Below are 24,022 nucleotides of genomic sequence, written 5' to 3' on the forward strand. Positions count from 1 at the left end.
TTAGTGTGCTTGCTCTGCTACGGAACCATTCACAGTTGTCTAATTTTGCATAATCCGTTGATTTTGATTGAGTTACGTGTTGTAATAGATTCAAGGGTACATTTTCAAATCAGTCAGCTCCGTGCTCACTCATCAGAATATTCTTTTGACAGTGATTGAGACGCCCCTCTTATACTTCGTGTAGATTTTTATCATTAAAGATGTGTTTATTGCGTGCAACTTATTTATCCCACATCGCCAGCTGCGTTCTTTACTCTTGGAGTTACAAAATCCAGCTGCTTGATTTTTTTTTTTTTTTTAAGATTCATGTTCGGTGAAAGATGAACAGGAAAAGCGAAACTGCAAACATCTGAAAGGACATGGATATTCCAAATTTATTTCCTCAGTGAATGCCAAGTCCCAATCGTCTGATAACTGAAGCAAATTGGAGAGCCCACCCATTGCAATGCTGTTTGAGCAAGAGAAATAGCAGCTAAGAGTCTTCGGTGGCTTCTGGGAAGGCAGGTGCCCTGCTGAGCATTCCACAAGAATGGTCTCATTTGAAGATCCCGACATTCCTATGAGGTGGGTACCACTGTCAATATTACTCTCAGTACTATTTATGAATGAGAAGACTGAGGCCTAGAGGGGCTACATCACTGGTTCACAATCACTGGGTAGAACATGGCAGAGCTCGGATTCCAACCCAGGCTGATTCCAAAGCTGGTACTTTAGGTGCTGGGTGATTATCTGTACATATGACCAAGGCTTTCTTACCATAAACTTAAAAGAGTGGGTTTGTGTTCCAGTTTTTTGGTACAAGACCTATAACATCACCGTGAGATGTTTGATAAATGCAATGAACAATGGCAGGGAGCAGATTAAATAAGCTTTGAGAAAATGAAGACGCTCCAAACCAAACAATGCTTTGCACGACTAAAATGCCACTAAGGTCATTCACACGAAACTCTCGAACAAGGAATGGTAAGCTATACAGACTATGGGGCAAATCCGGCCCACAGTTCATTTCTGTAAATAAAGTTTTATTGTAACACAGTCGCATGCATCTGATAATGTGTTGTTGATGATTGCTTTCATGCCGCAACAGCAGAGATGAGTAACTGTGACAGACGCTGTATGGTCCGCAAAGCCTACAGTATTAACTATCTGGCCCTTTATGGAAAAGTTAGCTCCGTGGTAGAGAGTCCGCCTGCCAAGGCAGGAGATGCTGGTTCGATCCCTGGTCTGGGAGATCTCACGTGCCTTGGAGCAACTAGGCCTATGTGCTGTGACTGCCGAGCCTGGGCTCCGGAGCCGGGGAGCCTCGACTGCTGAGCCCTCATGCCCTGAGCCCGTGCCCCCCACTGGGAGGCGCCACGCAATGGCAGCCAGCACCCCGACTGTGGGGCGGCCCCCACTCACTGCGCCGAGGGAAGGCCCACGCGCAGCAACCAAGACCCGGCACAGCCATAAGTGAATGTATAGAACCATCAAAAAAAAAAAGAAAAGTTTGCTGACTTCTGCCTTAGAATGCTGCTCGTAACCTTTTTCATGCCACGGGACCCCCCTTTGGCAGTGAAATCCATGGACCCTTTCTCAGGACAACGTTTAAAGGCACAAGGTAAGCTAAAAAAAAATCAATAGGAAGACAAGAGAAACTAGTTGTACTGGAAGTTATTAAAAATCGAAAGAGAAAAGTCTGTGATTTGGCGATGTGTGTGCTTTATTAGTGCATGAAGTGACAAGCTGCAGAGGCTGCTGCTGCTAAGTCACTTCAGTCGTGTCTGACTCTGTGCAGCCCCATAGACGGCCTCCTACCAGGCTCCTCTGGGACTACAATACTTTCTAAATAGAGAAGAAAGTAAACTATACTTTGATCGATCAAAAATACTTGCTCTAAAAAGATCTGTGACTTCTATTGACAAGGTCACACACACTGTAATCAGATGGAATGCCTGTTTTCATAACTGAAGGACACATCACGCTCCAGTAAGATCAGTGAGAACGAAGATGTGATTTTTTTCCCTCATCCAAGTTCATGGGCCTCCTAAATTCTACTCATGGATTCGGGGTGGAGGTGTCTGTGAATTCAGAGGAATAACTGTTGCTTCAGAATGTTCTACTACGCATTTCAATTACATCACTGCCCCAATTAGTGACCATCTGTTTGCCTTTTTTTTTTTTTTAAAGCAACCAGCAAAGGTCAAACCTGGAAAAACCAGGTAACCAAATCTCAGAGCTGAGTTGCAGAGCTTAACAGCACTTTCTGACATGAAAGCAGAGGGTTTAAATCTCTTCGTCATCATCTTTTTCCTTTTTAAAAAAACTTTCATACGTTCTTTCTCCTTTTAAAGTGAAAGTGAAAGTTGCTCAGTCATGTCCGATTCTTTTCGACCCCGTGGACTGAAGCCCGACAGGCTCCTCTGTCCATGGAATTCTCCAGGCAAGAATACTGGAGTGGGTAGCTATGCCCTCCTCCAGGGGATCTTCCTGACCCAGGGATAGAATCCGGTCTCCTGCATTGCAGGCGGATTCTTTACGAGCTGAGCTACCAGGGAAATCCTTTTCCTTTTAACCGTAAATTAATTTCTTAAATGAGGCAGAAATGTTAGTACCAGTCCCATAGGACCAGAAATTCTCCAAAGCTAATGACTACGTTTGTTCCTGCCCACTACCTGGTTCCCACAGTATCTGATACCTGGTAGGACTCAGTGAGTGGTGCTCAATGGATAAGCGACTGATGTGTTTAAGCTGACAGAGCTTTCTTGAGTTCACGTTGCTGCTAAGACAAGGTAGTTGATCCAAGAGAGGAAAAGGTAAAAACAAACTTCTATTAATTCTACAACTTAAAGAAATTACAAGTGCCACAGATTTATAAAAGGGAAATGAATGTTCCATGGAGACACTGCGTAAGTGGCATACAGTTAAATCTTTAGAAAATATACCTTTTCTGCTGCTGCTGCTGCTGCTAAGTCACTTCAGTCGTGTCCGACTCTGTGCGACCCCATAGACCGCAGCCCACCAGGCTCCCCTGTCCCTGGGATTCTCCAGGCAAGAACACTGGAGTGGGTTGCCATTTCCTTCTCCAGTGCATGAAAGTGAAAAGTGAAAGTGAAGTTGCTCAGTCGTGTCCAACTCTTAGCGACCCCTCAGACTGCAGCCCACCAGGTTCGTCCGCCCATGGGATTTTCCAGGCAAGAGCACTAGACCAACTTAAATACGCTACTATAAATGGCAAGCTTTCCCTCCTAAGTTGACTCTGACCCACTTCGCTAAGTGCATCCTTCAGTGCCCCTAACTTAGGTGGGAGAGACTTCTGAAGAAAATCAAATGGACAGCAGTCATGCCAGTGTCTTAACTTGCTATAGTATCTTAATGTCCCCAGAGGTCCCCACCTCCTGGCCCTCTCTGCACCCACAGCCTCTCCCAGGTAAGTGATTATGCAGGCTCTCCTGGCAGGGGCAGGGTGACCTTCCATGACCCCCCAGATGATAGCCTCAATCATGTCGCTGGGCTTGGCGGATGGTGTGCCAACTAGACTTGATGGAAGTAGCGGCTTGAGCCAGGGCCCATGAGTCAGGCTCTGCCCACGTGCGCCTCTGTCACCCGCTGCCATGAGAAGGCCAATGCTGTCCTTGCCCGCTGGCAAGGAGGGTAACAGAGGCAGAGCAGAGCTGGGCTGCTGCAGCCAAGGCCCCTGGACACCCGGCCCACAGCTGGCACTGAGGCTTTCTGGGGTCTTTTGTTACACAGCATCATTGTGACATTAGATAACTGATACACATATTAGCATCCAGAAACACAGTGCTGCCTTAGCAGAAAAGTACAATATGTGGCGCTGACTGAGCGCCTGGGCGGCAGCTAGAGGCAGGGAATAGTGGCGACAGCCAGAACTGAGCGGCAGACGCTTGGCAAAACTGTCGCCTGTTGTGACTCAGAAGATAGAAAGTGTACCCACTGAAGTTTGGATCTGAGCAAAGAGATTAGTTCTAAGCAGAACAGTCAAAGTGTCTTACAAGCTGTGTCTGATAAGGTCCCACAAGAAAGAGACAAACTCAAACAAGAACAGGCCATTTCAAAAGGAATCTAGAGACGATACAGAAAGTCAAAGGTGTGCTGGTCGGGATGAAGCTGCTCATCTCCAACCAGCAAACGATTTTCAAAGGAAGACAAAGATCACATCCTGGGGACAAAGATCACATCCAGGGAACTGATCTCAGAGGGAAGAACAAACGGGGAAAGAGGGGTGAAAGCATAAGGTTCCTGCTTAAAATCTCCAAAAGAATAAAGTTGGTGCCGGCTAAGTCCTCTCAGCTGAACAAGGATTCCTAAAAGTCTCACTGGTTTCAACCTCCAGAAGGCGACATGCCAAAAGTGTCTATAATTAGGTTTAGAAGAAAGGCAAGTCTCCAAGAGGAGTATGGGTGTGGCTTCTGGCACACAGACACACAGGAAGTGCACAGAGTTTTAAGGGAGCTCTACTAGCAACGATGTCACCAGTCTAGAGTAAAATAAAATCCAGAAAGACCCCAAGTTTCTCTAGGATGGAAGCAGGTGGAGAAAGTTTCTCAAAAGTACATTTCCACTCCTTTTCAGAAGTGGAGAAGGAAGGGGACGCTGCAGGGGACAGAGCTGAAAGCCAGGCAGCTGGGCCAACGCTTATTCAAGAAACACTCCCTGTCCTCAGAGTTGGGGGACCTAGAAGCATCTTTCCAGAGAGTTCAGAAATCTGTGGACCAGTGACTGCCAAGTGCCTCCTGTTCCTCCCCCTTGGAATGGCAGGATTATTCCAAGTATTCTGACTGTGTTTCACTGCTATTTGTTGGGAGTGTGGGGACAGACAATTTGTCTTTCTATTTCCAATTCAAAAGGCTCTAGGTCAAGAGAAGCCATATCTATGCCTGATGGAGATCATAGGACCCTGGCCTTTAAAGCTGATTCTATGATTAGATGTGACTTGTGGGGGTCTGGGAAGAGCAAGAACCCACCTGCCTGTCAGAGAGAAGTGGATGATGGTGGAGTGAACTCCGGTTGGTGTGAAGACGGTCTTCGCCATGTAACCTTTGATGACCCTCCACTGTGGGTGAGCTCAGCCCCACCCCTTGATACCAGGTCCAATCAGGTAACTGACTTTAGCCAACGGGATGCAAGCAGAGGCTTGCCATGAGCTTACACACAGGGGCATGCTCGTTTTGTCTGCCATCATCCCACTGGGCCCAGAAGGAGGCCATGAGGTATGCGGACACAGCCAGACTGCCCCAGCTAAAGCAGGGGGACAGCCGGCAGACGCCCAGCCAAGGTCAGTGGACACCCGGCCTTTCCCACATACGTGATTAAGCCCGGCCAAGATCAACGGAATGTCTAGCCAACTGCCTGCTGACCTGAAGTATGTGAGCAATGAATACTTTTACTAATATATTATGCCACTGAGATTTTGTGGTGGTTGTTACACAGCATCAGTGAATTGAAAGCTAACAGACACACACTTGCTAAAAGGAAAACATACCTAATTTGTTAAGTTACCTACTCTGCTGAGTTTTTCCATCAAGCTGTCCCATGATGAAGTGATGAGTATTCTTTAAAACAGTAATCGAAATGTCTAACCACATGTTGTGCAGACACTTAACTAAAAATGCATTTTATATCTCTATTTCATTTAGAGCACCTTCTTGATGAAATGCTAGTGGGTGAGTTACAGAGCTATATAAAGAATTGCATAAAGCTGGAACTTGACTGTTCTCCCCTGTTGTTCAGAGAAAGATGCTTCTGAGCAGTTGACGAGCAAGACGGCACCCTGGGGGGTGAACGGCTGCGCGCAGTTCCCTGCCCGAGGTTGTGACTCAGCGCGGGAAGGTGCCGGTGCCTGAGCGCCAGGCCGGTGGGTGCGCAGAGCGAGGGCCGCACGGGGGACTTACCCGTGTGGGAGCGCAGGTGCACGGTGAGCTGGCTGGAGTTGCGGCTGGCGTAGGGGCAGAGCTGGCACTTGAAGGGCCGCTCGTCCGAGTGGATGCGCAGGTGCTTGTTGAGGCTGCTGCTGTCGGCGGCCGCGTAGTCGCAGCTCTTGCACTTGTAGGGCCTCACGCCCGTGTGGCAGCGCATGTGGGTCTTCAGCTTGTCCTTCCGGCTGAAGCACTTGCCGCAGACTTCACACTTGTGGGGCTTGTCGCCTTCACACAAGCACGTGCGGCAGCAGGGGAAAAACGAAAAAAGAGAAAGGCTTACTTCCCGCGGCCTTAAGAAAAGAGTAAGGCACAGTCGCCCAAGAATATTTGGAAACCGCCCCCCCCCAAACTAGATGGATGGGTTTTAGTTGTCAATAGACAGCTGGTGGGGAGCTGCTGTTTAGTGCAGGGAGCCCAGCTTGGTGCTCCGTGATGACCTAGAGGGTGGGGTGGTGGGGAGGGAGGAATCAAGGGGGAGGGGATATGTACGTATATATATATATATATATATATATGCTTAAATATATACACACACATAGCTGATTCACTTTGTGGTACAGCAGAAACTAAAACAAGATTGTAAAGCAATTATACTCCAATTAAAAAATAAAACTAGATGGGGCTCCCCTAGTGGTTCAGTCGCTGAGACTCTGCACTCCCGATGCAACGGGCTAGGGTTCAATCTTTGGTGAAGGGACTAGATCCCACAGGCTGCAGCTAAGACCCAGTGCAGTCAAATAAAGAAACAATAATAATGAAAAAAGCTAGATGGGTAATCGGCAAAGAGCTGGCATCTTGGGAGACAGGGAACTGCTTCTATTTTGTTGATTAGGATTTTCTAATTTTTCTGACAGTGAATATGAATTCCTTATCAATTAAAAATAGAAAGCAGCTCAAATTTTAAAGTGCAGCTAAGTAAAAATGAGAAACTTTGTCTTTTATACCCATTTGTTCTTTTTTCTTTTTCATAACAGACACAGCCCAAAACTCAAGAGTCTCTGAGCTCATGGCTGACCAGCCTAAGAATACATTTCTCAGCCTCACTTGCAGCCAGGGGTGATTCTGCAATAAAGTCACCATCAATCAAACGGCAGAGGAGGTAGACTCGTTCCTTTCCTAAAAGGAAATAGCTTGACTTTTACTTTTTCTCTTTCCACCTGTCTTGCCAGCCTGTTACCATGACATGGAAGTGAGCAAACATGTGAGGACGTCACGGCTGCAGAGGGTGGATACGTGCCCAACGCACCATGACAGTAGGCGGGACTTCAGTCCTCAGACGGCCTCCCAGAACACGCTGCCTGTCTGCCTAGACCACCTGCTCACCTCCGGACGGTTACGCGAGACAGACACAGACCCCTGCCGTGCGGTTACGCCAGACAGACACAGACCCCTGCCGTGTGTGAGCTGGCATGTGAGCTCCTTTGTTACAGCAGCTTAATCTGTACTCACTGACACACCTGTCATCTTGCCACCCTTGAAAGTGAAGTGAAAGTCACTCAGTTGTGTTCGACTCTGCGACCTCATGGACTATGCTATACAGTCCATGGAATTCTCCAGGCCAGAATACTGGAATGGGTAGCCTTTCCCTTCTGCAGAGGATCTTCCTAACCCAGGGGTTGAATCCAGGTCTCCTGCATTGCAGGTGGATTCTTTACCAGCTGAGCCACAAGGGAAGCCCAGGAACACTGGAGTGGGTACCCTATCCCTTCTCCAGGGGATCTTCCTGACCCAGGAAGTGAACTGGGGTTTCCTGCATTGCAGGCGGATTATCAACTGAGCTATCAGGGAAGCCCTGCCACCCTTGAACACCTGCCAATTTTTTGATGTATACTTTTTTGATGACTTTTGTATATGTGTGTGTGTACATTTTGGGGTACAAAAGCCTTCCTGACCAATATCAATTTAAATACTTATTTTTGAATGGTACTGTGTCTCTCAATGATTTTACTTAACACTTTCAACTTGGATTAGAATCCAGGATGGCCTTGCCTTCTTAGCCAAATGCAACACTGTCTCCCTATTATTGGCTACTTTCTTATACTTGAAATAATTTCAATCATGTTCATATCATTAAATTTCTAGAACATAATTGTTAAGGGTGAAGTATTTCACTGTATGGATGTACTGTAAATTAATGAACCAGTTTCCTACTTGGCCATTGAAAGAATGAAGTAGATACACCCACATATGGATGTGGAAAGACCTCCAGCATTAAGGGAGAAACAGCAAGCTGCAGTGAGAGTGTCTACAATATTAATTTCATAAGAAATGGAAAAAGTACATTTTGTGTCTGTTAAAGCCCAGTATGGGCTTCCCTGGTGGCTCAGATAGTAAAGAATCTGCCTGCAATGTGGGAGACCTGGGTTCGATCCCTGGGTCGGGAAGATCCCCTGGAGGAGGAAATGGCAACCCACTCCAGTGTTCTTGTCTGGAGAATCCCATGGACAGAGGAGCCTGGTGGGCTGCAGTCCATGGGGATGCAAAGAGTCAGACACGACTGAGCGACTCATGCCAAAATTTAAGAATGAGACACGCTGGACTATAAAGGCTGATGACTTTGGCGCATGTATCAGATATGAAGGAGGCAGGCAGTGAGTCAGGATTTTCACTTTTTACATACCAAACACATATTTTGACCAAATCCTAAATAGCTAAGGGCTAAAGTCAATTGTCAGTCAAAGGTCATCACTATCTTCATAGAATAAACATCTGGGATTTAAGAATAAATCTACAGAAGTGAATTAAAGATTATAATTTTATTATTAAAAATGTTCATGGTCAGAAAATCCAGCAACCATCACTTCTCGTTACTGTCAGCTGCTACACCTGTGGGTTGCCATCCTGTGTACTCCAATGCTGGACAGTGGTGGAGCCAGGCGGGTGGTTTTGGGCCAGCTCTGCTGGCAGAGAGTCCTGCTCCCGTTGGTCCTGGCCACACCCTCTTCTAAGGCAAGGACACTCTGTCAGCTCTCCAACTTGAAGATGTTAATGGAGACGCTACCGTTATACAGAAACCACCTTACAAACCCAAGCCTGGTTAACCGGGAGGAGAGGACACTCCCTGAGGATCTGCAGCAGTGAACTTCAGGCCGCTGTCCTCACTTCTACTTTATAATATTTCCCTAATTTTCATAAGTCATCATAGCACTGTACTCTTGCAAGGATGAATATGCTATATGTGACTGATGGAACTCCAACATAGGAAACCCACCAGGAGAGATTTATTGCTTGGTACACTGAGAATGCTTACCAATACCTGAAACATAATAATTTCAGAGTCTGATAACTCGATGAAATTCAAATGACGAGATGCTGTGAGGCTGATTAGACCTGTGGCCAAGGAGATATCTGAGACAACTGCTGGATATCTTATTGTCTTCATTTTCCCTTATAGATACTTTATCTGAGGCTAAGTAGCAGATTTTGGGCAATTAGTGATGCCCAAGACAAATTTCAGTGTCCCTCCCTTATATAGATGGATACTCATTGAACTTATACATGACTATATCATTTGACTTATAAGCACCTAATACTTTGTTTAAAATGGCCTAAAAGCAATTCCTTCTCCAGGCGCAAAGTCTAGGAGACACAAAAATGATCCATCAAAGGAAATTAAATCCCCAGAAATCACCGTGGTTCTCTTTTTTCCATGCATCAGTCTGTTTTTCTCCTTTGAAAATAGTTTTTGTTAAATTTCCCCTTGGAAACTGCAAAAATCACACACTCAGGTATCCGTCCAATGACTAGTGTAAAGATACCTACGTGAAAAGTTGCTATTCTCCCCCTTCTTGCTCTGTTTACCGGTCATTACACACACAGCACACACACACACACTTCAAGATATTCTCCTCCAGATGAGAAGAGCGGGTGCATTTAAGTTGTAATTAATTCTGGCACATCAATATTCAAAATGCCCATACCTGTTCACATTTCTTCTCCTAAGTTTGCTCCTATCGATTCTAGCACCGAGTTTTCTTGCTCTAAACATTTGCTGCCAAAATCATGCGTAGAAACAGCATCTTGTTTTTATTTCATTTCTGTCTGTGTTCCCGTGACGGCCAGTGAGGTCTGTGTCATACCAAGTGTCTGACTTGTCTGGACCCCCAGCTCCCAGCAGAGGAGGGATGCGTGTGACCACTTACCAGTGTGGATTTTTAAATGACGTTCCATGTCCTTCATACCATAGGCAGTCTTGAACTGGCAACCTTAAAAAGGCAAGGAGAGATCAACGACAGAGGGACACAGTCACTCTAGAACGGAAAAGCAGCAAAGCAACTTCCTTAACCGACGGATGGACATTAACAGCATGGCAACAGGACCAGCCGGAGAGGCAGTGGCAGCCCGCTCCAGTGCGCTGCCTGGAGAATCCCGGGACGGGAGCCTGGTGGGCTGCCGTCTATGGGGTCGCACAGAGTCGGACACGACGGAAGCGACTTAGCTGCAGCAGCAGCAGCAGGACCAACAGGTATCAGTGTGAATCCTGATCCCAGGAATCAAGAAGCATGTAACATCACTTCCGTGCTGCACCTAAGTCTAATCAGACAGACCCAAAGTGATGAACATTTTATGCGATAACTGGCCTGTTACTTTGCAAAAATATCAAGTTCATGAAAGACAAAAGCTTAGATTAAAGGAAACTAAAGACACATAAAAACTAAATGCCATGTGTGATCACAGCTTGGATCCTGGACCAAGGGAAAAATATTTTTCTTTTGATACAGAGGACTTTTAATGAGAACAGTTGGCAAACTCTTGATAAAGTCAACAGTTTGATAACAGCATTTATCAATGCTAATTTCCTGATTTTGATGATTGTACTGTGGTTATATAAAAGAATTTCCTTGTTTCTAGGAAATTTATATTAAGGTGCTAAGAGGTAAAGGTCATGTCTGCAACTTTGAGGGAAATATATGTACATTTAGAAAAAAACAGGGGCTTCCCTTGTAACTCAGTTGGTAAAGAATCTGCCTGCAATGCAGGAGACCTCGGTTCAACTTCTGGATCAGGAAGATCCCCTGGAGGAGGATATGGCAACCCACTCCAGCATTCTTGCCTGGAGAATCCCATGGACAGAGGAGCCTGGCGGGCTGCAGTCCACGGGGTTGCAAAGAGTTGGACAGGACTGAAGTGACTAACCCACCACCCACCAGAAAAAACAAAGCAAATGTGATATGTTAATATTTGGGAAATCCGGATGAAAGGTAAAGGTCGAAGGGAAAAGAAGGGGCCGGCAGAGGAGGAGATGGTTAGTTAGCTTCACCGACTGCAATGGACATGAGTTTGAACAAACTCCAGGAGACAGTGAAGGGCAGGGAGGCCCAGCATGCTGCAGCCCATGGGGTGGAAAAGAGTCAGACACAACAATAACAAAAGGGTGCTCAGAAACTTTCTGTACTATTTTCGCAACTTTTCCCTAAGTCTGAAATTATTTCCAAATAAATTTTTTTGTTTTCCTTTTTTAAAGTAGGTAAGGGACAATTTTTCTGGATATCTTCCTAAGCTGTAGCACCAAGAAAAATTCACAGAAATCTGAAATTCTCACTGTTCCCATTCAAAGGTCCTTGGCTGTTAAAGTCTCAGAGCCCAAGTGCATGGTGAGCAGAGGCAGTGAGAGGTGCGCCATGCGTGATGGTGGAAATTCTGTGGGGTTGATTTCTAAGCCAGGCAGTTTGCAGTACTTCTTTGCCCAGTTGTTGGGAACCCAGGAGCTCGAGCCCGGGACCTGGTAAACGTCACATTCTCTACACACGCAGGACTCAACGTCGCCTTTACCTGGATAGCAGCAGTTGAGCCTCTTCTGAGCAGGTGGGGCTGTGGGCTTTTTGGCACGCGACTTGGCAGGGAGAGAGATAACAGTGGCTGTCTGGTTTTCGTTGCTTTCCGTGGGCAGATAAGTTTGATAGCCATGTTCAAAAACAAATTCTGGAGCTGAAACTAAAAGATAGGATGATTATTAATTTTCCTAATATGCATACCCAGTAGCCTACTCCCTTTGCCTACATTCCTTTGTGAGAATGATTATGTTAGATTGTTTTTCCACTGTTCCTTGCCGCTTAGGAGTGATCACGCGACCCTGTTCTAGCTGAGACACTACAGAACATCCACTGAGGGGGCTTCTGGGAAAGATTTTCTCCCTGGTTTCAAAAAAAGGTGGGGGCAGAAAGAGACGTAAATTGAGGAAAACTCATTCTTGCTGCCCTGGTTGCCCTACTGTTTGTCTTTGGACATGGCTGATGAGGATGTGATGTCTGGATCTAGGCAGCCACTTTGTAACCATAAAGGGAGCTGCTGAGCCAGAGCCCTGAAACCCATTCAAATCCACACTCATTAAATAAACAAGAAGTGTCCTATCGTTTATACCAGGTAGGTTTTCTGTTAACTTCACCCAAATGCACTAGGTCCTGTACTTTCAGAAGCTTTAATCACAAAATCCTTTCAAAAACCAGAAAGGAGCTGACTGAAGGAATTCTGGGGAAACTACGAATACTCTCTAAACACAAACACTCTTCAAGCACTCCTAAAACCAACCAGCCCAAAAACCAACCTTATATTCTCACGGAAGTTTTGAGGAAAAAAGAATAAATGAAAAGAAGACCAAACATCATTATCATCTTTGTCTTTAACTTTTCTCATTATAACAGGTAAAACAGGCAGTCCCACGTCTTTTCTTAAAACTGTTTTTACTGCTTTGTTAATTAAGTTTATAGTTTGCAGTTTGGGAATATGTATTTTCTTTCTTCCTTTATTATATGTAATCGTCACATGGAGATCTGGCTTCAGACAGGAGTAAATACGGCCTCTAGGGCTTTTTCAGGTGAACCTGTCAGGCTGAGAGGCCCTCCTGATGATTTTGAGAGCCAATGTCATATTCTCCTTCCCAAACTTCAGTCACGGAGGCACCACCTTTGACATTTCTCCGTTGTATTTACAAAGTACACTTCTTTAAATCAACACAGGCCTGACATCACTCCCTATTTCAGCTTTGCCTGAAGCAGTAATACCCACTCCAAAGGTCTGAGGTGCCAGTTATGTTTTCTCTTAAAACAAACATTCTCTCTCTTTGAAGCTAAGATGTTATAGACCGTAAGATGTCACATTATTTTATATACAATAAATTTTTAAAAGCTGTCAATTCAACACATAACGTACTGCTTTCATATTCCTTAGGTATTTTACATATACTGATATTCCTTAGAGACTGTATGTATTGAATGAGTTCTCTAAGAGTTCACTGAACATTTGGCAGGAAATCCACATTCCCGGCATGCAGCTCTTGGGCGCCTTGAGCAATGACAACCTCACCCCAGTGTGTGTCAAAGAACACCCAGGTGGATCGGCATTTGGTGTTTGAGCAAACTCATGGTTTCCCCTTCTTCTCAGCTGAAATATGTTGGGGGGAGTTAAGTGGCTTTTGTTTAAAGCTGGCAAAAGATTCTGGCAAACTGATGTTCCAGCTTCTTGCCAAGTCTCTTTGATGACATGACCAACCAGCCCCGCCTCTTGTTGAGATGCTTTATCTACTCTGGGATTTAGCTAGTGGTTTTCAAAGTGTGATCCCCAGCCCGCAGTGTTGGGTGCCCAGGCAGCAGTAATGGACTTACCTAGGAATTTGCTACAGAGGCAAGTTCTTGGGCCCCACCCCAGCTTACTGAATCGGAAACTCCAGGGTGGGCCCAGCAATCTGGTCTAACGAGCTGCCCACGTGATTCTGATAAACACAAGTTTGAGAACTAATGGTAGAGACCATGCTTTTCCATGCAGTTTAGCAGTAACCTTAATTCAGCTTTGTCTAGTTGAGGGACTCCATCTCTCAGTTGTTGCTTTGCAAAAACCAATGGTTGTTCCTCCAGCAACAAAATTTGCTTCATCAATATCAGATGGACCCCCTACTACTATTTCCAGGTATTTCTGGGTAGAGTTACTTTTCATCTTCAGCCTGAGTCATCCTTCAGTATCTCAGGAGACATTTCAAACAGCAATTAAACCCAACACACAGAGCTCCAAAAAAAATGCACGCTTCTCTGCCAAAGTGAGTAAAACAGTGATTACTGATAACAATCCAGGTTATTCACAAACGTGCAAAGGCAATTCCTTGGTGACTGCCTCCGGGCCGGCAGCCGTCTCGCTGATTCCAAGGTGCAGCCCCGTGTCAGGTGTTATAATGTGTCGGGGAACTGATGTGAGTCCAGGCTCAGCCACTTCCCACGGGTGGGACTTCAGGCCAGTCGAGGAGCTCCCTTGAGCCTGTTTCCCCGCCCGTCAGCGGGGATAATCACTGTGCCCACTTCACAAGGATATCACAAAGCTTCATGAGAGCATCAGTAGTGCAGGACATGGGCACAGTGAGTCTTAATAAACACTAATCCCTACAGCTGAACAGAACTGGGCACCAAACTCTTAGCGGGAATGATCAAGGCTTAGGGGAGCAACCACTTCCACTGGCCTGGGACTGAGGGGTTCCCGTGGTCACGAGACTCGACATAAAACTAGGATGGCTGGTCACACCACCGTGACCCCCCGGCTCCTGGGAAAGAAGATGTGGGGGGCACAGGGGCTGGGGGTTGTGACAGTGGCCAGGCACTCCCTACAGCCCGGCTGCAGAGTCTGTGACCCTCCGGGAGGCGAGTCCTGGGTTCGGAATGGTCCTGAGCCTGGGATTCCCACCGTCCCTGGAGATGTCTGCTAACCGCCCCCCGCCCTGCCCCTACAAGCCTTAGCATCTCTTTTGTGGAGAGACAGCAAATGGGAACCCTGAGAGTGTTCCGGGTGGCAGCTCCTTTTCCGAAGTCCGGTTTGCAAACCCTTCCTCCCACCCAGGAAGCTGTCTTTACATCCCGCTGGCTGTCTCCTTAGGTGCACAGAAATCGACGCAGTCCTGCTGGTCTATTTTTGCCTTTGCTGCGTGTGCTTTTGGCGTCTTTAGGGGAGGCATCCAACTGGAGGGGTCATTTGTGGGGGGCGGTCCCGTGTCTGTCTTCAGATTTGGCATAAATAGTGGAATTTGAGTGTTCAGCATATGTGAAGGCAGCAGGGATAACCCCAAGCACCCAGATCTGCTGAGCTGGGGAAGCGCTTCTAGCAGAGATGTGACTTACCCCCAGGGAAGAATGTTCTCAACCCTTCTTTCCACTGGGGTGGTCTGTAGCATGAGCTGCTGCTTTCTGGGGGTGTGGGTGGGATGGGGGTGTCTCACTTTTAACTTTCTGCAGGAGTTCAAGGCCTCGTCTCCCCCGTGGGTATGGCTCTAACAATCAAGTCCAGTGTTTCTGGATCAGCCCCTACGCCTCCCCCTCCACCCCCAGCAGCTCACAGCCTCACACCTGCTCTCGGTTTGGCTGGACTCTGGGGCTCTCCCTGGCTTGCCAGTGTGCCCAGCCGCACGTCTGAGACACGCAGCGTGTTAGGCGCAGTCTCGGTTTGTAGCAGGAGCACCTCGGGTGCTCAGTTATTCACCCGTGATGTTGCTTAAAAAGTAAGACTGTCACATGAATTTCATAGGGAACCAAAACCGCCTTCTGAGCTTAGGACCCACGGGATGTCTTAGACCGACTGAGCTCACAGGGGCCAGCTGCAGCTCTTCCCACGAAACTGCTCTTCAAACATCTGAAGTCGTCCACGTCTCCCAAGGCCCTTTGCTTCTCCTTTCTCGTCTTCAACTTAAAAACTCCAGTTTTAATCCTTTTCTCTTTTTTAAAATTAAAAGTGTATTATATTGTCAAAACAAAAGAAAAAGCGACTAGAAAATCCCGGGAGCACGGAAAGGCGTGGAGAAAACCTGACCAACGCTGCCCCGCCGTGGCAGGGTGCCCCTACAGGGTGTGCTCGCTGAATCCGGCACTTCTCTGAAGCACTCCTCTCTGCTGTAATTAGTTACGTGGCAAAGCATCTGAGGCCCTTCCTCTCCGCCATTCGGTTGGATGCGCCCAGTGAGGACGTGTATTCCCCTCCATCACTGTTTGCTAGAACCGCGCGTGGAACCTGGCACAGCACAGGGGCTCAAAGTACACCTGTTGATCAGATGGCCAACGTGTTCTTTTTACACAGAGTTTAAAAATACAGAACTAAGATCATGGCTTAAATCGTTTTGCATTCTTTTCTTTTTTATTAAACGATTAAACAATTTTGCTCTGTGAAAGCATTCTGCCACGTTACCAGCTCACCCAAAACGCAATTTCTTCTGGCTACATAACATGCCACCATCCGGGCTGTCCCAGCCAAATTAACCCTTTCCTCTCTTTTTGGACATTGAGTTGGTTTCTAGGGGTTTACCTTTATAAATAACACCTATCCAAAAATTTTAACTTATCTTGTTAGTTTCTCTGGATACCTTCCTGTAAGCTGGAGAACCGGGTCAAAATGGAATGGTCATTTTATGGCTTGGTGACCCATAACTATAAGATCCTTTAGGAAAATCCAAATCAGTATATATTCTCCCCTTCACCTTGACAGGACAATATGAGATCATTTTAGTGTGATCTGCATTTCTTTCCTAATTGGAAAAAAAAATCCCTTTTCACTATATTTTATTCATTCACATACCTTCTTTATGAACTGCCTGTTCAGGCTATTAGCGCTTTTTTTTTTCTATCAAACTTTTCCTTTTTCCTCATGACTTGTAAATGATCTTTACAAATTAAGGCTATTCCTTCACTGTCACATATTTAAATCTGTTTGTTTTCCCCCATATTGCTCATGCTTACAGCTCGCATTTAGGGGACTTGATTCGAGTGCAAACTCAGCATTCACCTCCTGGGAGAATTCTGTAAGGACTTCTGTAAGGAAAGGTCATCTCATGCTCTTCTAAAGGGTTTTCCCCTCATGGGATCCACACCTGATCCTCAGGTCAGCCCAACAGTCCCAGTTCCAAGGGCTGAGCCCAACGCCAGCTTCTGATTCCTGACCCTGCCCCTCTCTCTGCGGCAGCTGGCTGGTCTGGGGGCAGACACGGGCACAGAAGCCGGACCGATCAGACCCACTTGCCCTGCGGTTAGGAGCTGGAACAAAGACACTGTGGTTTGCTGTGGACATCTATTTTAAAAAAAGAAGCACCCATGTGCCAGACATTGCTACCGATAGAGTTCCATTCTTTCCGGCCCAGGGGTTCTCAAAACTGATCAGGAAGCAGAGATTCTGATGCGAGGTCTGGGTACAGTCTGGGTGTGTTTATAGCTGTATTTTACTCACGTTTTCCATTCTTTTGCATACCAGCTTTCAGAAGTTCTGCTCTAGACTATTCCAGGAGGATAGTGGCAGGAGTGGCTGACCAGAAGGGCTTTGGGGCTGGATTCCACTGCTAAGCCCCTTCTCTGTGACCCCTTGCTGGCCTGGCTACACCAAGACAGTGGAACTGAGCCCGTTACCCATCCTAGCCAATGGCATCTGGGATTCCTGGGGAAGCGGTTCCTCTCTGTTCAAGAGAAGGTCCCTTTCCCCATCCCTGAGCAGGGCTGAGTGAAGACTTGAGGAGGAAAGCAGCCACCTTGTGGCCATGAGGAGGATTACTGCCTGGGAGAGCAAGACACAAACCCTGGGTATGCCCTGCCAGCTCTTATCCTGAGATAGGCAGTGTCTCACAGTCCAGCCCTCTTGTAGCTTAGTGTTAGTAAGAGCAACCGACAGCATCTGAACTAACCCAAGCCCTCGCTGCCTGGCCCAGACTCCCAGGACCCTGCTCAGAACTACCCAGATGGGATTGTTAGGGGAGGGGGCTGGGGATCTCTATCTTACTGAAGCTCCAGGGGGTTCTTTTGAGAAAGGCTGCGATGAGGACTTTACCAAGGGTGCTGAGGGGCGGTCGGATGCACAGCTTCTGCAGCCTGAGAGCTTAGCTTCCAGCCCCAGGTCTGGCTTCGAGCCCCTTTCTGGCTCTGTCACCTCGATCAAGTTATTTAACGCCTCTGTGCTTTAGTTCATTATGGGTAAAACAGGGATAATAATTATTAGTAGCTAATATATGTTGCAAAAATTTAACTTTTAAAAATTAAACGTTAAACTCATTAACAACTGAAGTTGTGAAAACCTACTTCACATATTGAGAAAACTGCTTGGCACAATAATAAGCAGCACGCAAGAATTAGCTGGGCTTCCCAGCGGGCAGAGAAGTAAAGAAGCGCCTGCCCATGCAGGAGACATGGGTCCCATCCCTGGTGTGGGGAAGACGCTCTGGAGGAGGAAATGGCCACCCACTCCAGCATTCCTGCCTGGGAAATCTCAAGGACAGAGGAGCCTGGTGGGCTCCCCTGGGGTCACAAAGAGTCAGACACGACTGGGCGACTAACACTCACACAAGAATTAGCTATTACTATTATTATTGCCAGATTCTCCTGGCAACTCACTACCTCGTTTGTTTTACTAAATTGTTCACACACTCAACAGCTTCAGTGGCTCCCTAGCTCCTTCAGAATAAAGGCCAGATCAAAGCAGGGGCTGCAACTCCATACCAGCCACTGTGATCAGATCTCCCCTTCAGCAGCAGGGACCAGCTTCTCCACCTCCAGACCTGCAGGAGGAAACACCCCCCTCCTGCTGTCTTCCTCCCAAAGGCAGGTGAGATTCTCAAGGTCTACCATACGTGTGATCTCACTCACCATTTTTCCCCGTGGCTTTCCCCGCCGAGACCAACCTACTCCATGAACTCTCTGCACGAGGGGGTGCTGGTCGCACATGGCTGGGCTTCCATGTCTTACAACTAAGTTCTCCTCCGCTCCTGGACGAGCTTGGACTCCTCCAAGGGAAGCATCTCCATTATCTCGGCTCCAGCATCTGGCACCCCCCAGTCCCAGAGCCGCCCTCACTGGGCCCTCATGATGGAGCCGGCGCCACGCCATGAACATCATGGACTTGAACGAGTTTAATCTGAACTCCGCCCCCTCCCGCATTTACTTGGTAACTTTTACTGAGTGCCTAGGATGTGCCAGGCCTGGGGCTGGGCGGCCAGAAAGCAAGACTGATTAGTCCCTGCTCCAGGGAGGTTATGGGGCTTCCCTCATAGCTCAGTCAGCAAAGAGCCTGCCTGCAGTGCAGGAGACCTGAGTTCAATTCCTGGATCGGGAAGATCCCCTGGAGAAGGAAATGGCACCCCACTCCAGTATTCTTGGCTGGGAAATCCCACGGACAGAGGAGCCTGGTGGGCTACAGTCCATGGGGTTAGAAGAGTCGGACACGACTTAATGGCTAAACCAGGGAGATTATAGGCTAGTGAACTGGAAGTTAAACCACTACCTTGCTTCCTACTAATTAGTTGCTTTGCAAATACAGAATAAGGGTCATTTAAAGTTAAGAAAACAAAACAACCCACTACTTGGAGGCCCACAGGCCAAATTGAGCCTTCAGATAATTCTGTTTTTTAGGCTTTCAAAATCAGTTAGGTGGGCTGGGTCTTCCCCACATCAACGACCTCTGGCCAAAAACCACCAGGGATACACCTGTAGTTGAATAAGCTGATTTACTCTGTCCAGTAAGGGAATCCTCACCCCACGGGGGCTGTGGAGGGTCTCATAAGAGGGTGCCTGGAAGCATGTAGAGTATTAGATGTTTAGGGCTCATGTTAGATGATTCTGCGAGCAGGCTTCAAGGAAGCCTGCATTGGAGGCTGCCAGGAAGTGGGGACAATCCTATGACTTGATATCTTAGCGACTAGTGCTCAGATGCAGAGAAGGCTAGAGCAGCAGATAAAATTGATAAAGCAGCAGGCCAGCGGGGCAGGGGGATGCCCGCAGTTCTGAGGCTCAGGCATGATGACAGAGGAGTTGTTTCCAGCCTGCCCCAGCACAGTCAGAGCTGCCCTGTCCCATGTGGACGTTCTGTGACTCTGTTCAGCAGGGGAACAGCACAGCCCGCCCCAGGGAGTTAACCCAGCTCCCCGGGACTCCAAGGCCAGCTGACGATGCCCCCTGGCTCTCCTCTGCTGGTCGTCCACAGCCTGCCCACTCCCCCTCACAGCCCATCTGCTGCTGTATTTACTGCCCCTGCCTGATCCCAAGTGCATCTGAATTCACTGCTCTGGCTAAAGACTGCTTGTTACCAAACAAACTGATGGCAACTGTGATAAGGGCTAGTTGAGGAAGTGGTGAAGAACCTAGCCTTCGGGGTGAGGAAGGGAGGGAGAAATCATGGCTAGCTTCTAGGTGTAGGTGACTTTTAACCTGGGTCCTGAAAAAGTCAGAACGAACCAGAAGAGGTGGGAAAAGTCAGTGATAATTCAACTAGTACTGTCTGGAGGCTTGCCATGAGTCAGGGCCTTCGTAAAATGTTCCATGAGCTGTTTCACTTAATTTCTGCAGCCCCCGATTCAGTAAGTAAGTAATGAGAACTAACACTGACAGCTTGAGCGTCTGCCATGTAGGAGCCCCTGGAAGCGACCCTCTGAAGTGAGTACTATCGTTACTCTCCTGTTTTACAGCTGGGCAAGTGGAGACCCCAAGACCATAAGTCACCTGCCTGAGGTTACCTGGATGGGAAGTGATGTAGCTGGGATCTGAACCCAGGCAGTCTGACTTAGGAACCTAGACTCTCTCCACAACCAAGTTCCATGGCCTTTCTATGTATTTCTGTCCCCACTTTAAAAAGGAGACAACGCAAGCTCTGATAACTTGCATCACTCACACAGCTTAAAGGCCCTCTGCAGCTAAGACTTTAACACAGGGGCCTGACCCCAAGCCCCATGACTTCAAACGGGGAACTTAGAAAATTCGTATAGGATGCTAGTTTTTTTCACCAGCGTCAAGATCTAATTTCACTGCTTTTATAGAAAAGTTCTCAAATCAAATGCCAAATGACAGGCAGCTTTCAAAGCTAGCGGGCAGAGAATAAATTTTACTTTATATCCAACATGGCAACCCACTCCAGTATTCTTGCCTGAAAAATCCCATGGACAGAGGAGCCTGGTGGGCTATAGTCCATGGGGTCACAAAGACTGAAGCGACTGAGCAGGAGCGGGGGGTGGGGGGCCTGTTTTAATCAAGGGCTGAAGAGGCACCAATAGCCCTGGACAAGGCCTGGGTGTATCGAGAGGGGTCTGCCAGGGTGGGGGTCGGGTGGTGAGCATCTTCCCAACTAGGTCAAGGCCTGGAATCCTCTGGGGAGCTTGCTAACAATGCAGATACCTGAGCCTCAGCCAGGCAGATTCAGAGGCGCAGCCCTGGCACCAGCAGCTTTAACGAGATCCCAAGGGACCCTGGTCCAAACTGCCGCTGCCGCAACACCGAAGCCCAAACTCTGGGGAAGCTGGACCCAGCAAACCAAAATAAACAGTGTAAAAGAAAGTTGGGGAGCGGGAAGCAAGATGCTGCTTGTTTGGGAGCAGAGCTGCAGGCACACGCTGGGAGAGCAGCTGGGTCGGGCAGAGGCTCAGCGCCCTGCCAGTCTCACTTGGGCATGCATCCTGATGTTAAGAAAGTGAAAGTCGCCCAGTCATTTATGTTGATAAAGTGAAAATCGCTCAATCGTGTCCGACTCTTTGCAACCCAAGGTTCCACAGTCTGTGGAATTCTCCAGGCCAGAATACTGGAGTGGGTAGCGTTTCCCTTCTCCAGGGGATCTGCCCAACCCAGGGATCAAACCCAGGTCTCCCGCATTGCGGGCAGAGTCTTTACCAGCTGAGCCACCAGGGAAGGCCTTCATGTTAATAAAAGCGGTCGTTTACTGAGTCCAGTGACTGTCATAGGCCCTTTATTTGGATTATTGCAGAGTCTCATAATAACCCAATCCTATTAGGCACCTAATTCTACAACCTAATAGTACTTGTTGTTTACTCACGAAGTCACGTCCAGCTCTTTGCATAGCCTGCCAGGCCCCTCTGTCCATGGGATTTCCCAGGCAAGAATACTGCAGTGGGTGGCCATTTTCTTCTTTAGGGGATCTTCCCAACCCAGGGATTGAACCTACGTCTCCGGCACTGGCAGGCGGGTTCTTTTCCCCTCAGGCACCTGGGAGGCACACCTGCTAGTATTAGGGACCCTTTTTAACAATCCCTTTCTACAGACGCGGAATCTGAGTGAGCGACATGCCCACGGCCCAGGGTTGCTGACTGGGATAAAGGCCCAGCAGCCTGTCTCCGGCGCGTGGTGCCCCCGTCAGCTCTGTGCGGTGGGGAACACTTGTGCAGTGGGCGCCTGGGCGTATGGGGTGGTTGGAAAAGCTGAGGCACGGCTACTGTCAACGACGGCGGGGCCGTGGAGATGCCAGGAGGCGGGGGAAGGTCTCCGAGCCGAGAACTAGGATGGAGGAAGGGGTGGTTGTATGGTGTGCGGTCAGCTTCACCAATGGACGTGGGCCCCTGTGAATAACCCACACCGAACCAGTGCCAGGAATATGATGCTGCGGGTCAAATGCAGCCCCTGACCTCGTGGCGCTTACGGTTCAGCAGTGGGACAGGCCCTAAGTTTGTTCTGCAAAAGATCCTTTAATTACGGGGACCTGATCTGAGAGAACAATGCCGGTGTGTGCGGGGCTCTTTGGGGCGAGGCAGCTAAGCCCAGCTCGGACACACACTCCAGCATTAAGTCAGCTCCAGGCAGCGGGGCAACACATACAAACGCCCCGGGGCTCAAGGAAGAGTGGCCCACTCGGGAAACAGAAAGGACGTCATCACGGCTACTGTGAGTCAGAGGGGAGCGGTGTGTCCTGAGATGCAGCCAGGTCCTGTGTGCCGATGGTCCTGAACCTTAGCTTTTGAGGGTGGGCTGGTGTCAGCCAGGAAAAGGCGAGAAAGGCAGAGGGGACGGCAGCAGGGAAGGCTCAGAGCCCAGAGAGAGGCAATGGCAACAAATGAAGGGTCTTGAGGCCTCCCTGCGCTGGGGCCTCGGGTCCCAGGCTTTGCACCGGGGTGCGGGGTGACTGGGAGCTTGTTTCTTAAAACAGAGAACCCGACACTCAATCTTCAGGGAGAAGACCACGAGGGCCAGGGCCAAGGGACGTAAGTCCCAGGACTGTCTGGAACCGGTGCTGGGACCCTGACCATCTCTCATCTCCACTCGCAGCTTCCCTTTGTCCAGCTGTAAGATGAGAAGGTGGCACCAGGCCCATCTCTAAGGTGGGTTTCAGTCTGAACATTTTCTCGGTGATTTCCTCTAAGAGGAGATTAAGAGAAACCTGGGAGAACGTGGGAAGACCTCAAGGTAACCTGATGAAAGTCTGTGAGTTGATCAATCATATTTCAATGCTTAACAAATTTCAGCAGAAACATTATTTTGGATGCATTAAGGAAATGACCACAAACTTCCCCGCTGCCAAAAAATTCAGACACAACATCAATGTTCAAATGATAAGGTAAAAGTCAGTACCCTCACTTCAGAGGTTCTCCCCATCTTAGCTCCAAATTAACTGTTTGCAAAACACTGAAAACAAGTCAGAAGTTGCAGATGAGCTCGATCAAGCTTACAGATGTATTTTGTTTGACCAACAAAGTTTTTTTTTCCCCTCGTCGCCTGACATGTGGGATCTTAGTTACCTGACTGGGGATCGAACCTGTACTCCCTGCAGTGAAAGGACCGTCTTAACCACTGAATTGACAGGGAAGTTTCCTAACAAAGTTTTAAAATTTGGGAAATTTTACATTTTTCAGTTTCTCAGAAAAACACAAATATCTAACTGATTGAATCCAAAGAGCAACTTTCTCTATTTCACCACAGTCCCCACCATCTCCTAATGCCTTCTGCAGAGTTGACATCTTTCATTAACATTACTTGCCTCATTCCTGTTCTAGAAGCTTTCCTTGAATATAATACGTATGCATATATATGCCTGTTTATATTTACTTTGAGACTCTATGTGGGTACACAGATCTAGCTTCCTTTTCGGAGCTAAGTCACATTCCACTGTCTGAATTTATTCATCTAACTGTTAGATTATATTCATTATCCATCGTGGCATTTATTTATCTAATCTCCTCCTGACATATACATTACAAAAGTTCCATTTTCTTCACAGTATATCAGTAAACACCCTTGTGCATTTTCACTTGTCAAGTTTTACAGGATAAATACCCAGAAGTGCACATACTGGGTAAATGTGTACATTTTAAAATTTGAAATATTTTACACGTAAAAATTAAAGTTTGAAAGATATCATAAGATTGCCCAGCTTATAGGAATGGATATCTC

At 47.6% G+C, this 24,022-nt stretch overlaps 1 protein-coding gene across 2 annotated transcripts in view; it reads right to left on the bottom strand.

The window, feature by feature from the left end:
* Window positions 1-24,022, bottom strand: part of LOC105608645 (zinc finger protein 64) — a 30,536-nt gene that overhangs the window by 1,750 nt on the left and 4,764 nt on the right. For both annotated transcript variants that reach the window (XM_027977340.3, XM_027977339.3), the window contains exons 3-5: window positions 11,694-11,855; window positions 10,064-10,126; window positions 5,895-6,146 (exon numbers count right to left, since the gene is read on the bottom strand). In XM_027977340.3, the coding sequence (XP_027833141.1) occupies window positions 5,895-6,146; window positions 10,064-10,126; window positions 11,694-11,855 (477 nt within the window). The remainder of the gene's footprint in view (window positions 1-5,894; window positions 6,147-10,063; window positions 10,127-11,693; window positions 11,856-24,022) is intronic.

This window comes from Ovis aries, chromosome 13 (assembly GCF_016772045.2).
Source record: "Ovis aries strain OAR_USU_Benz2616 breed Rambouillet chromosome 13, ARS-UI_Ramb_v3.0, whole genome shotgun sequence".
Lineage (NCBI taxonomy): Eukaryota > Metazoa > Chordata > Mammalia > Artiodactyla > Bovidae > Ovis > Ovis aries.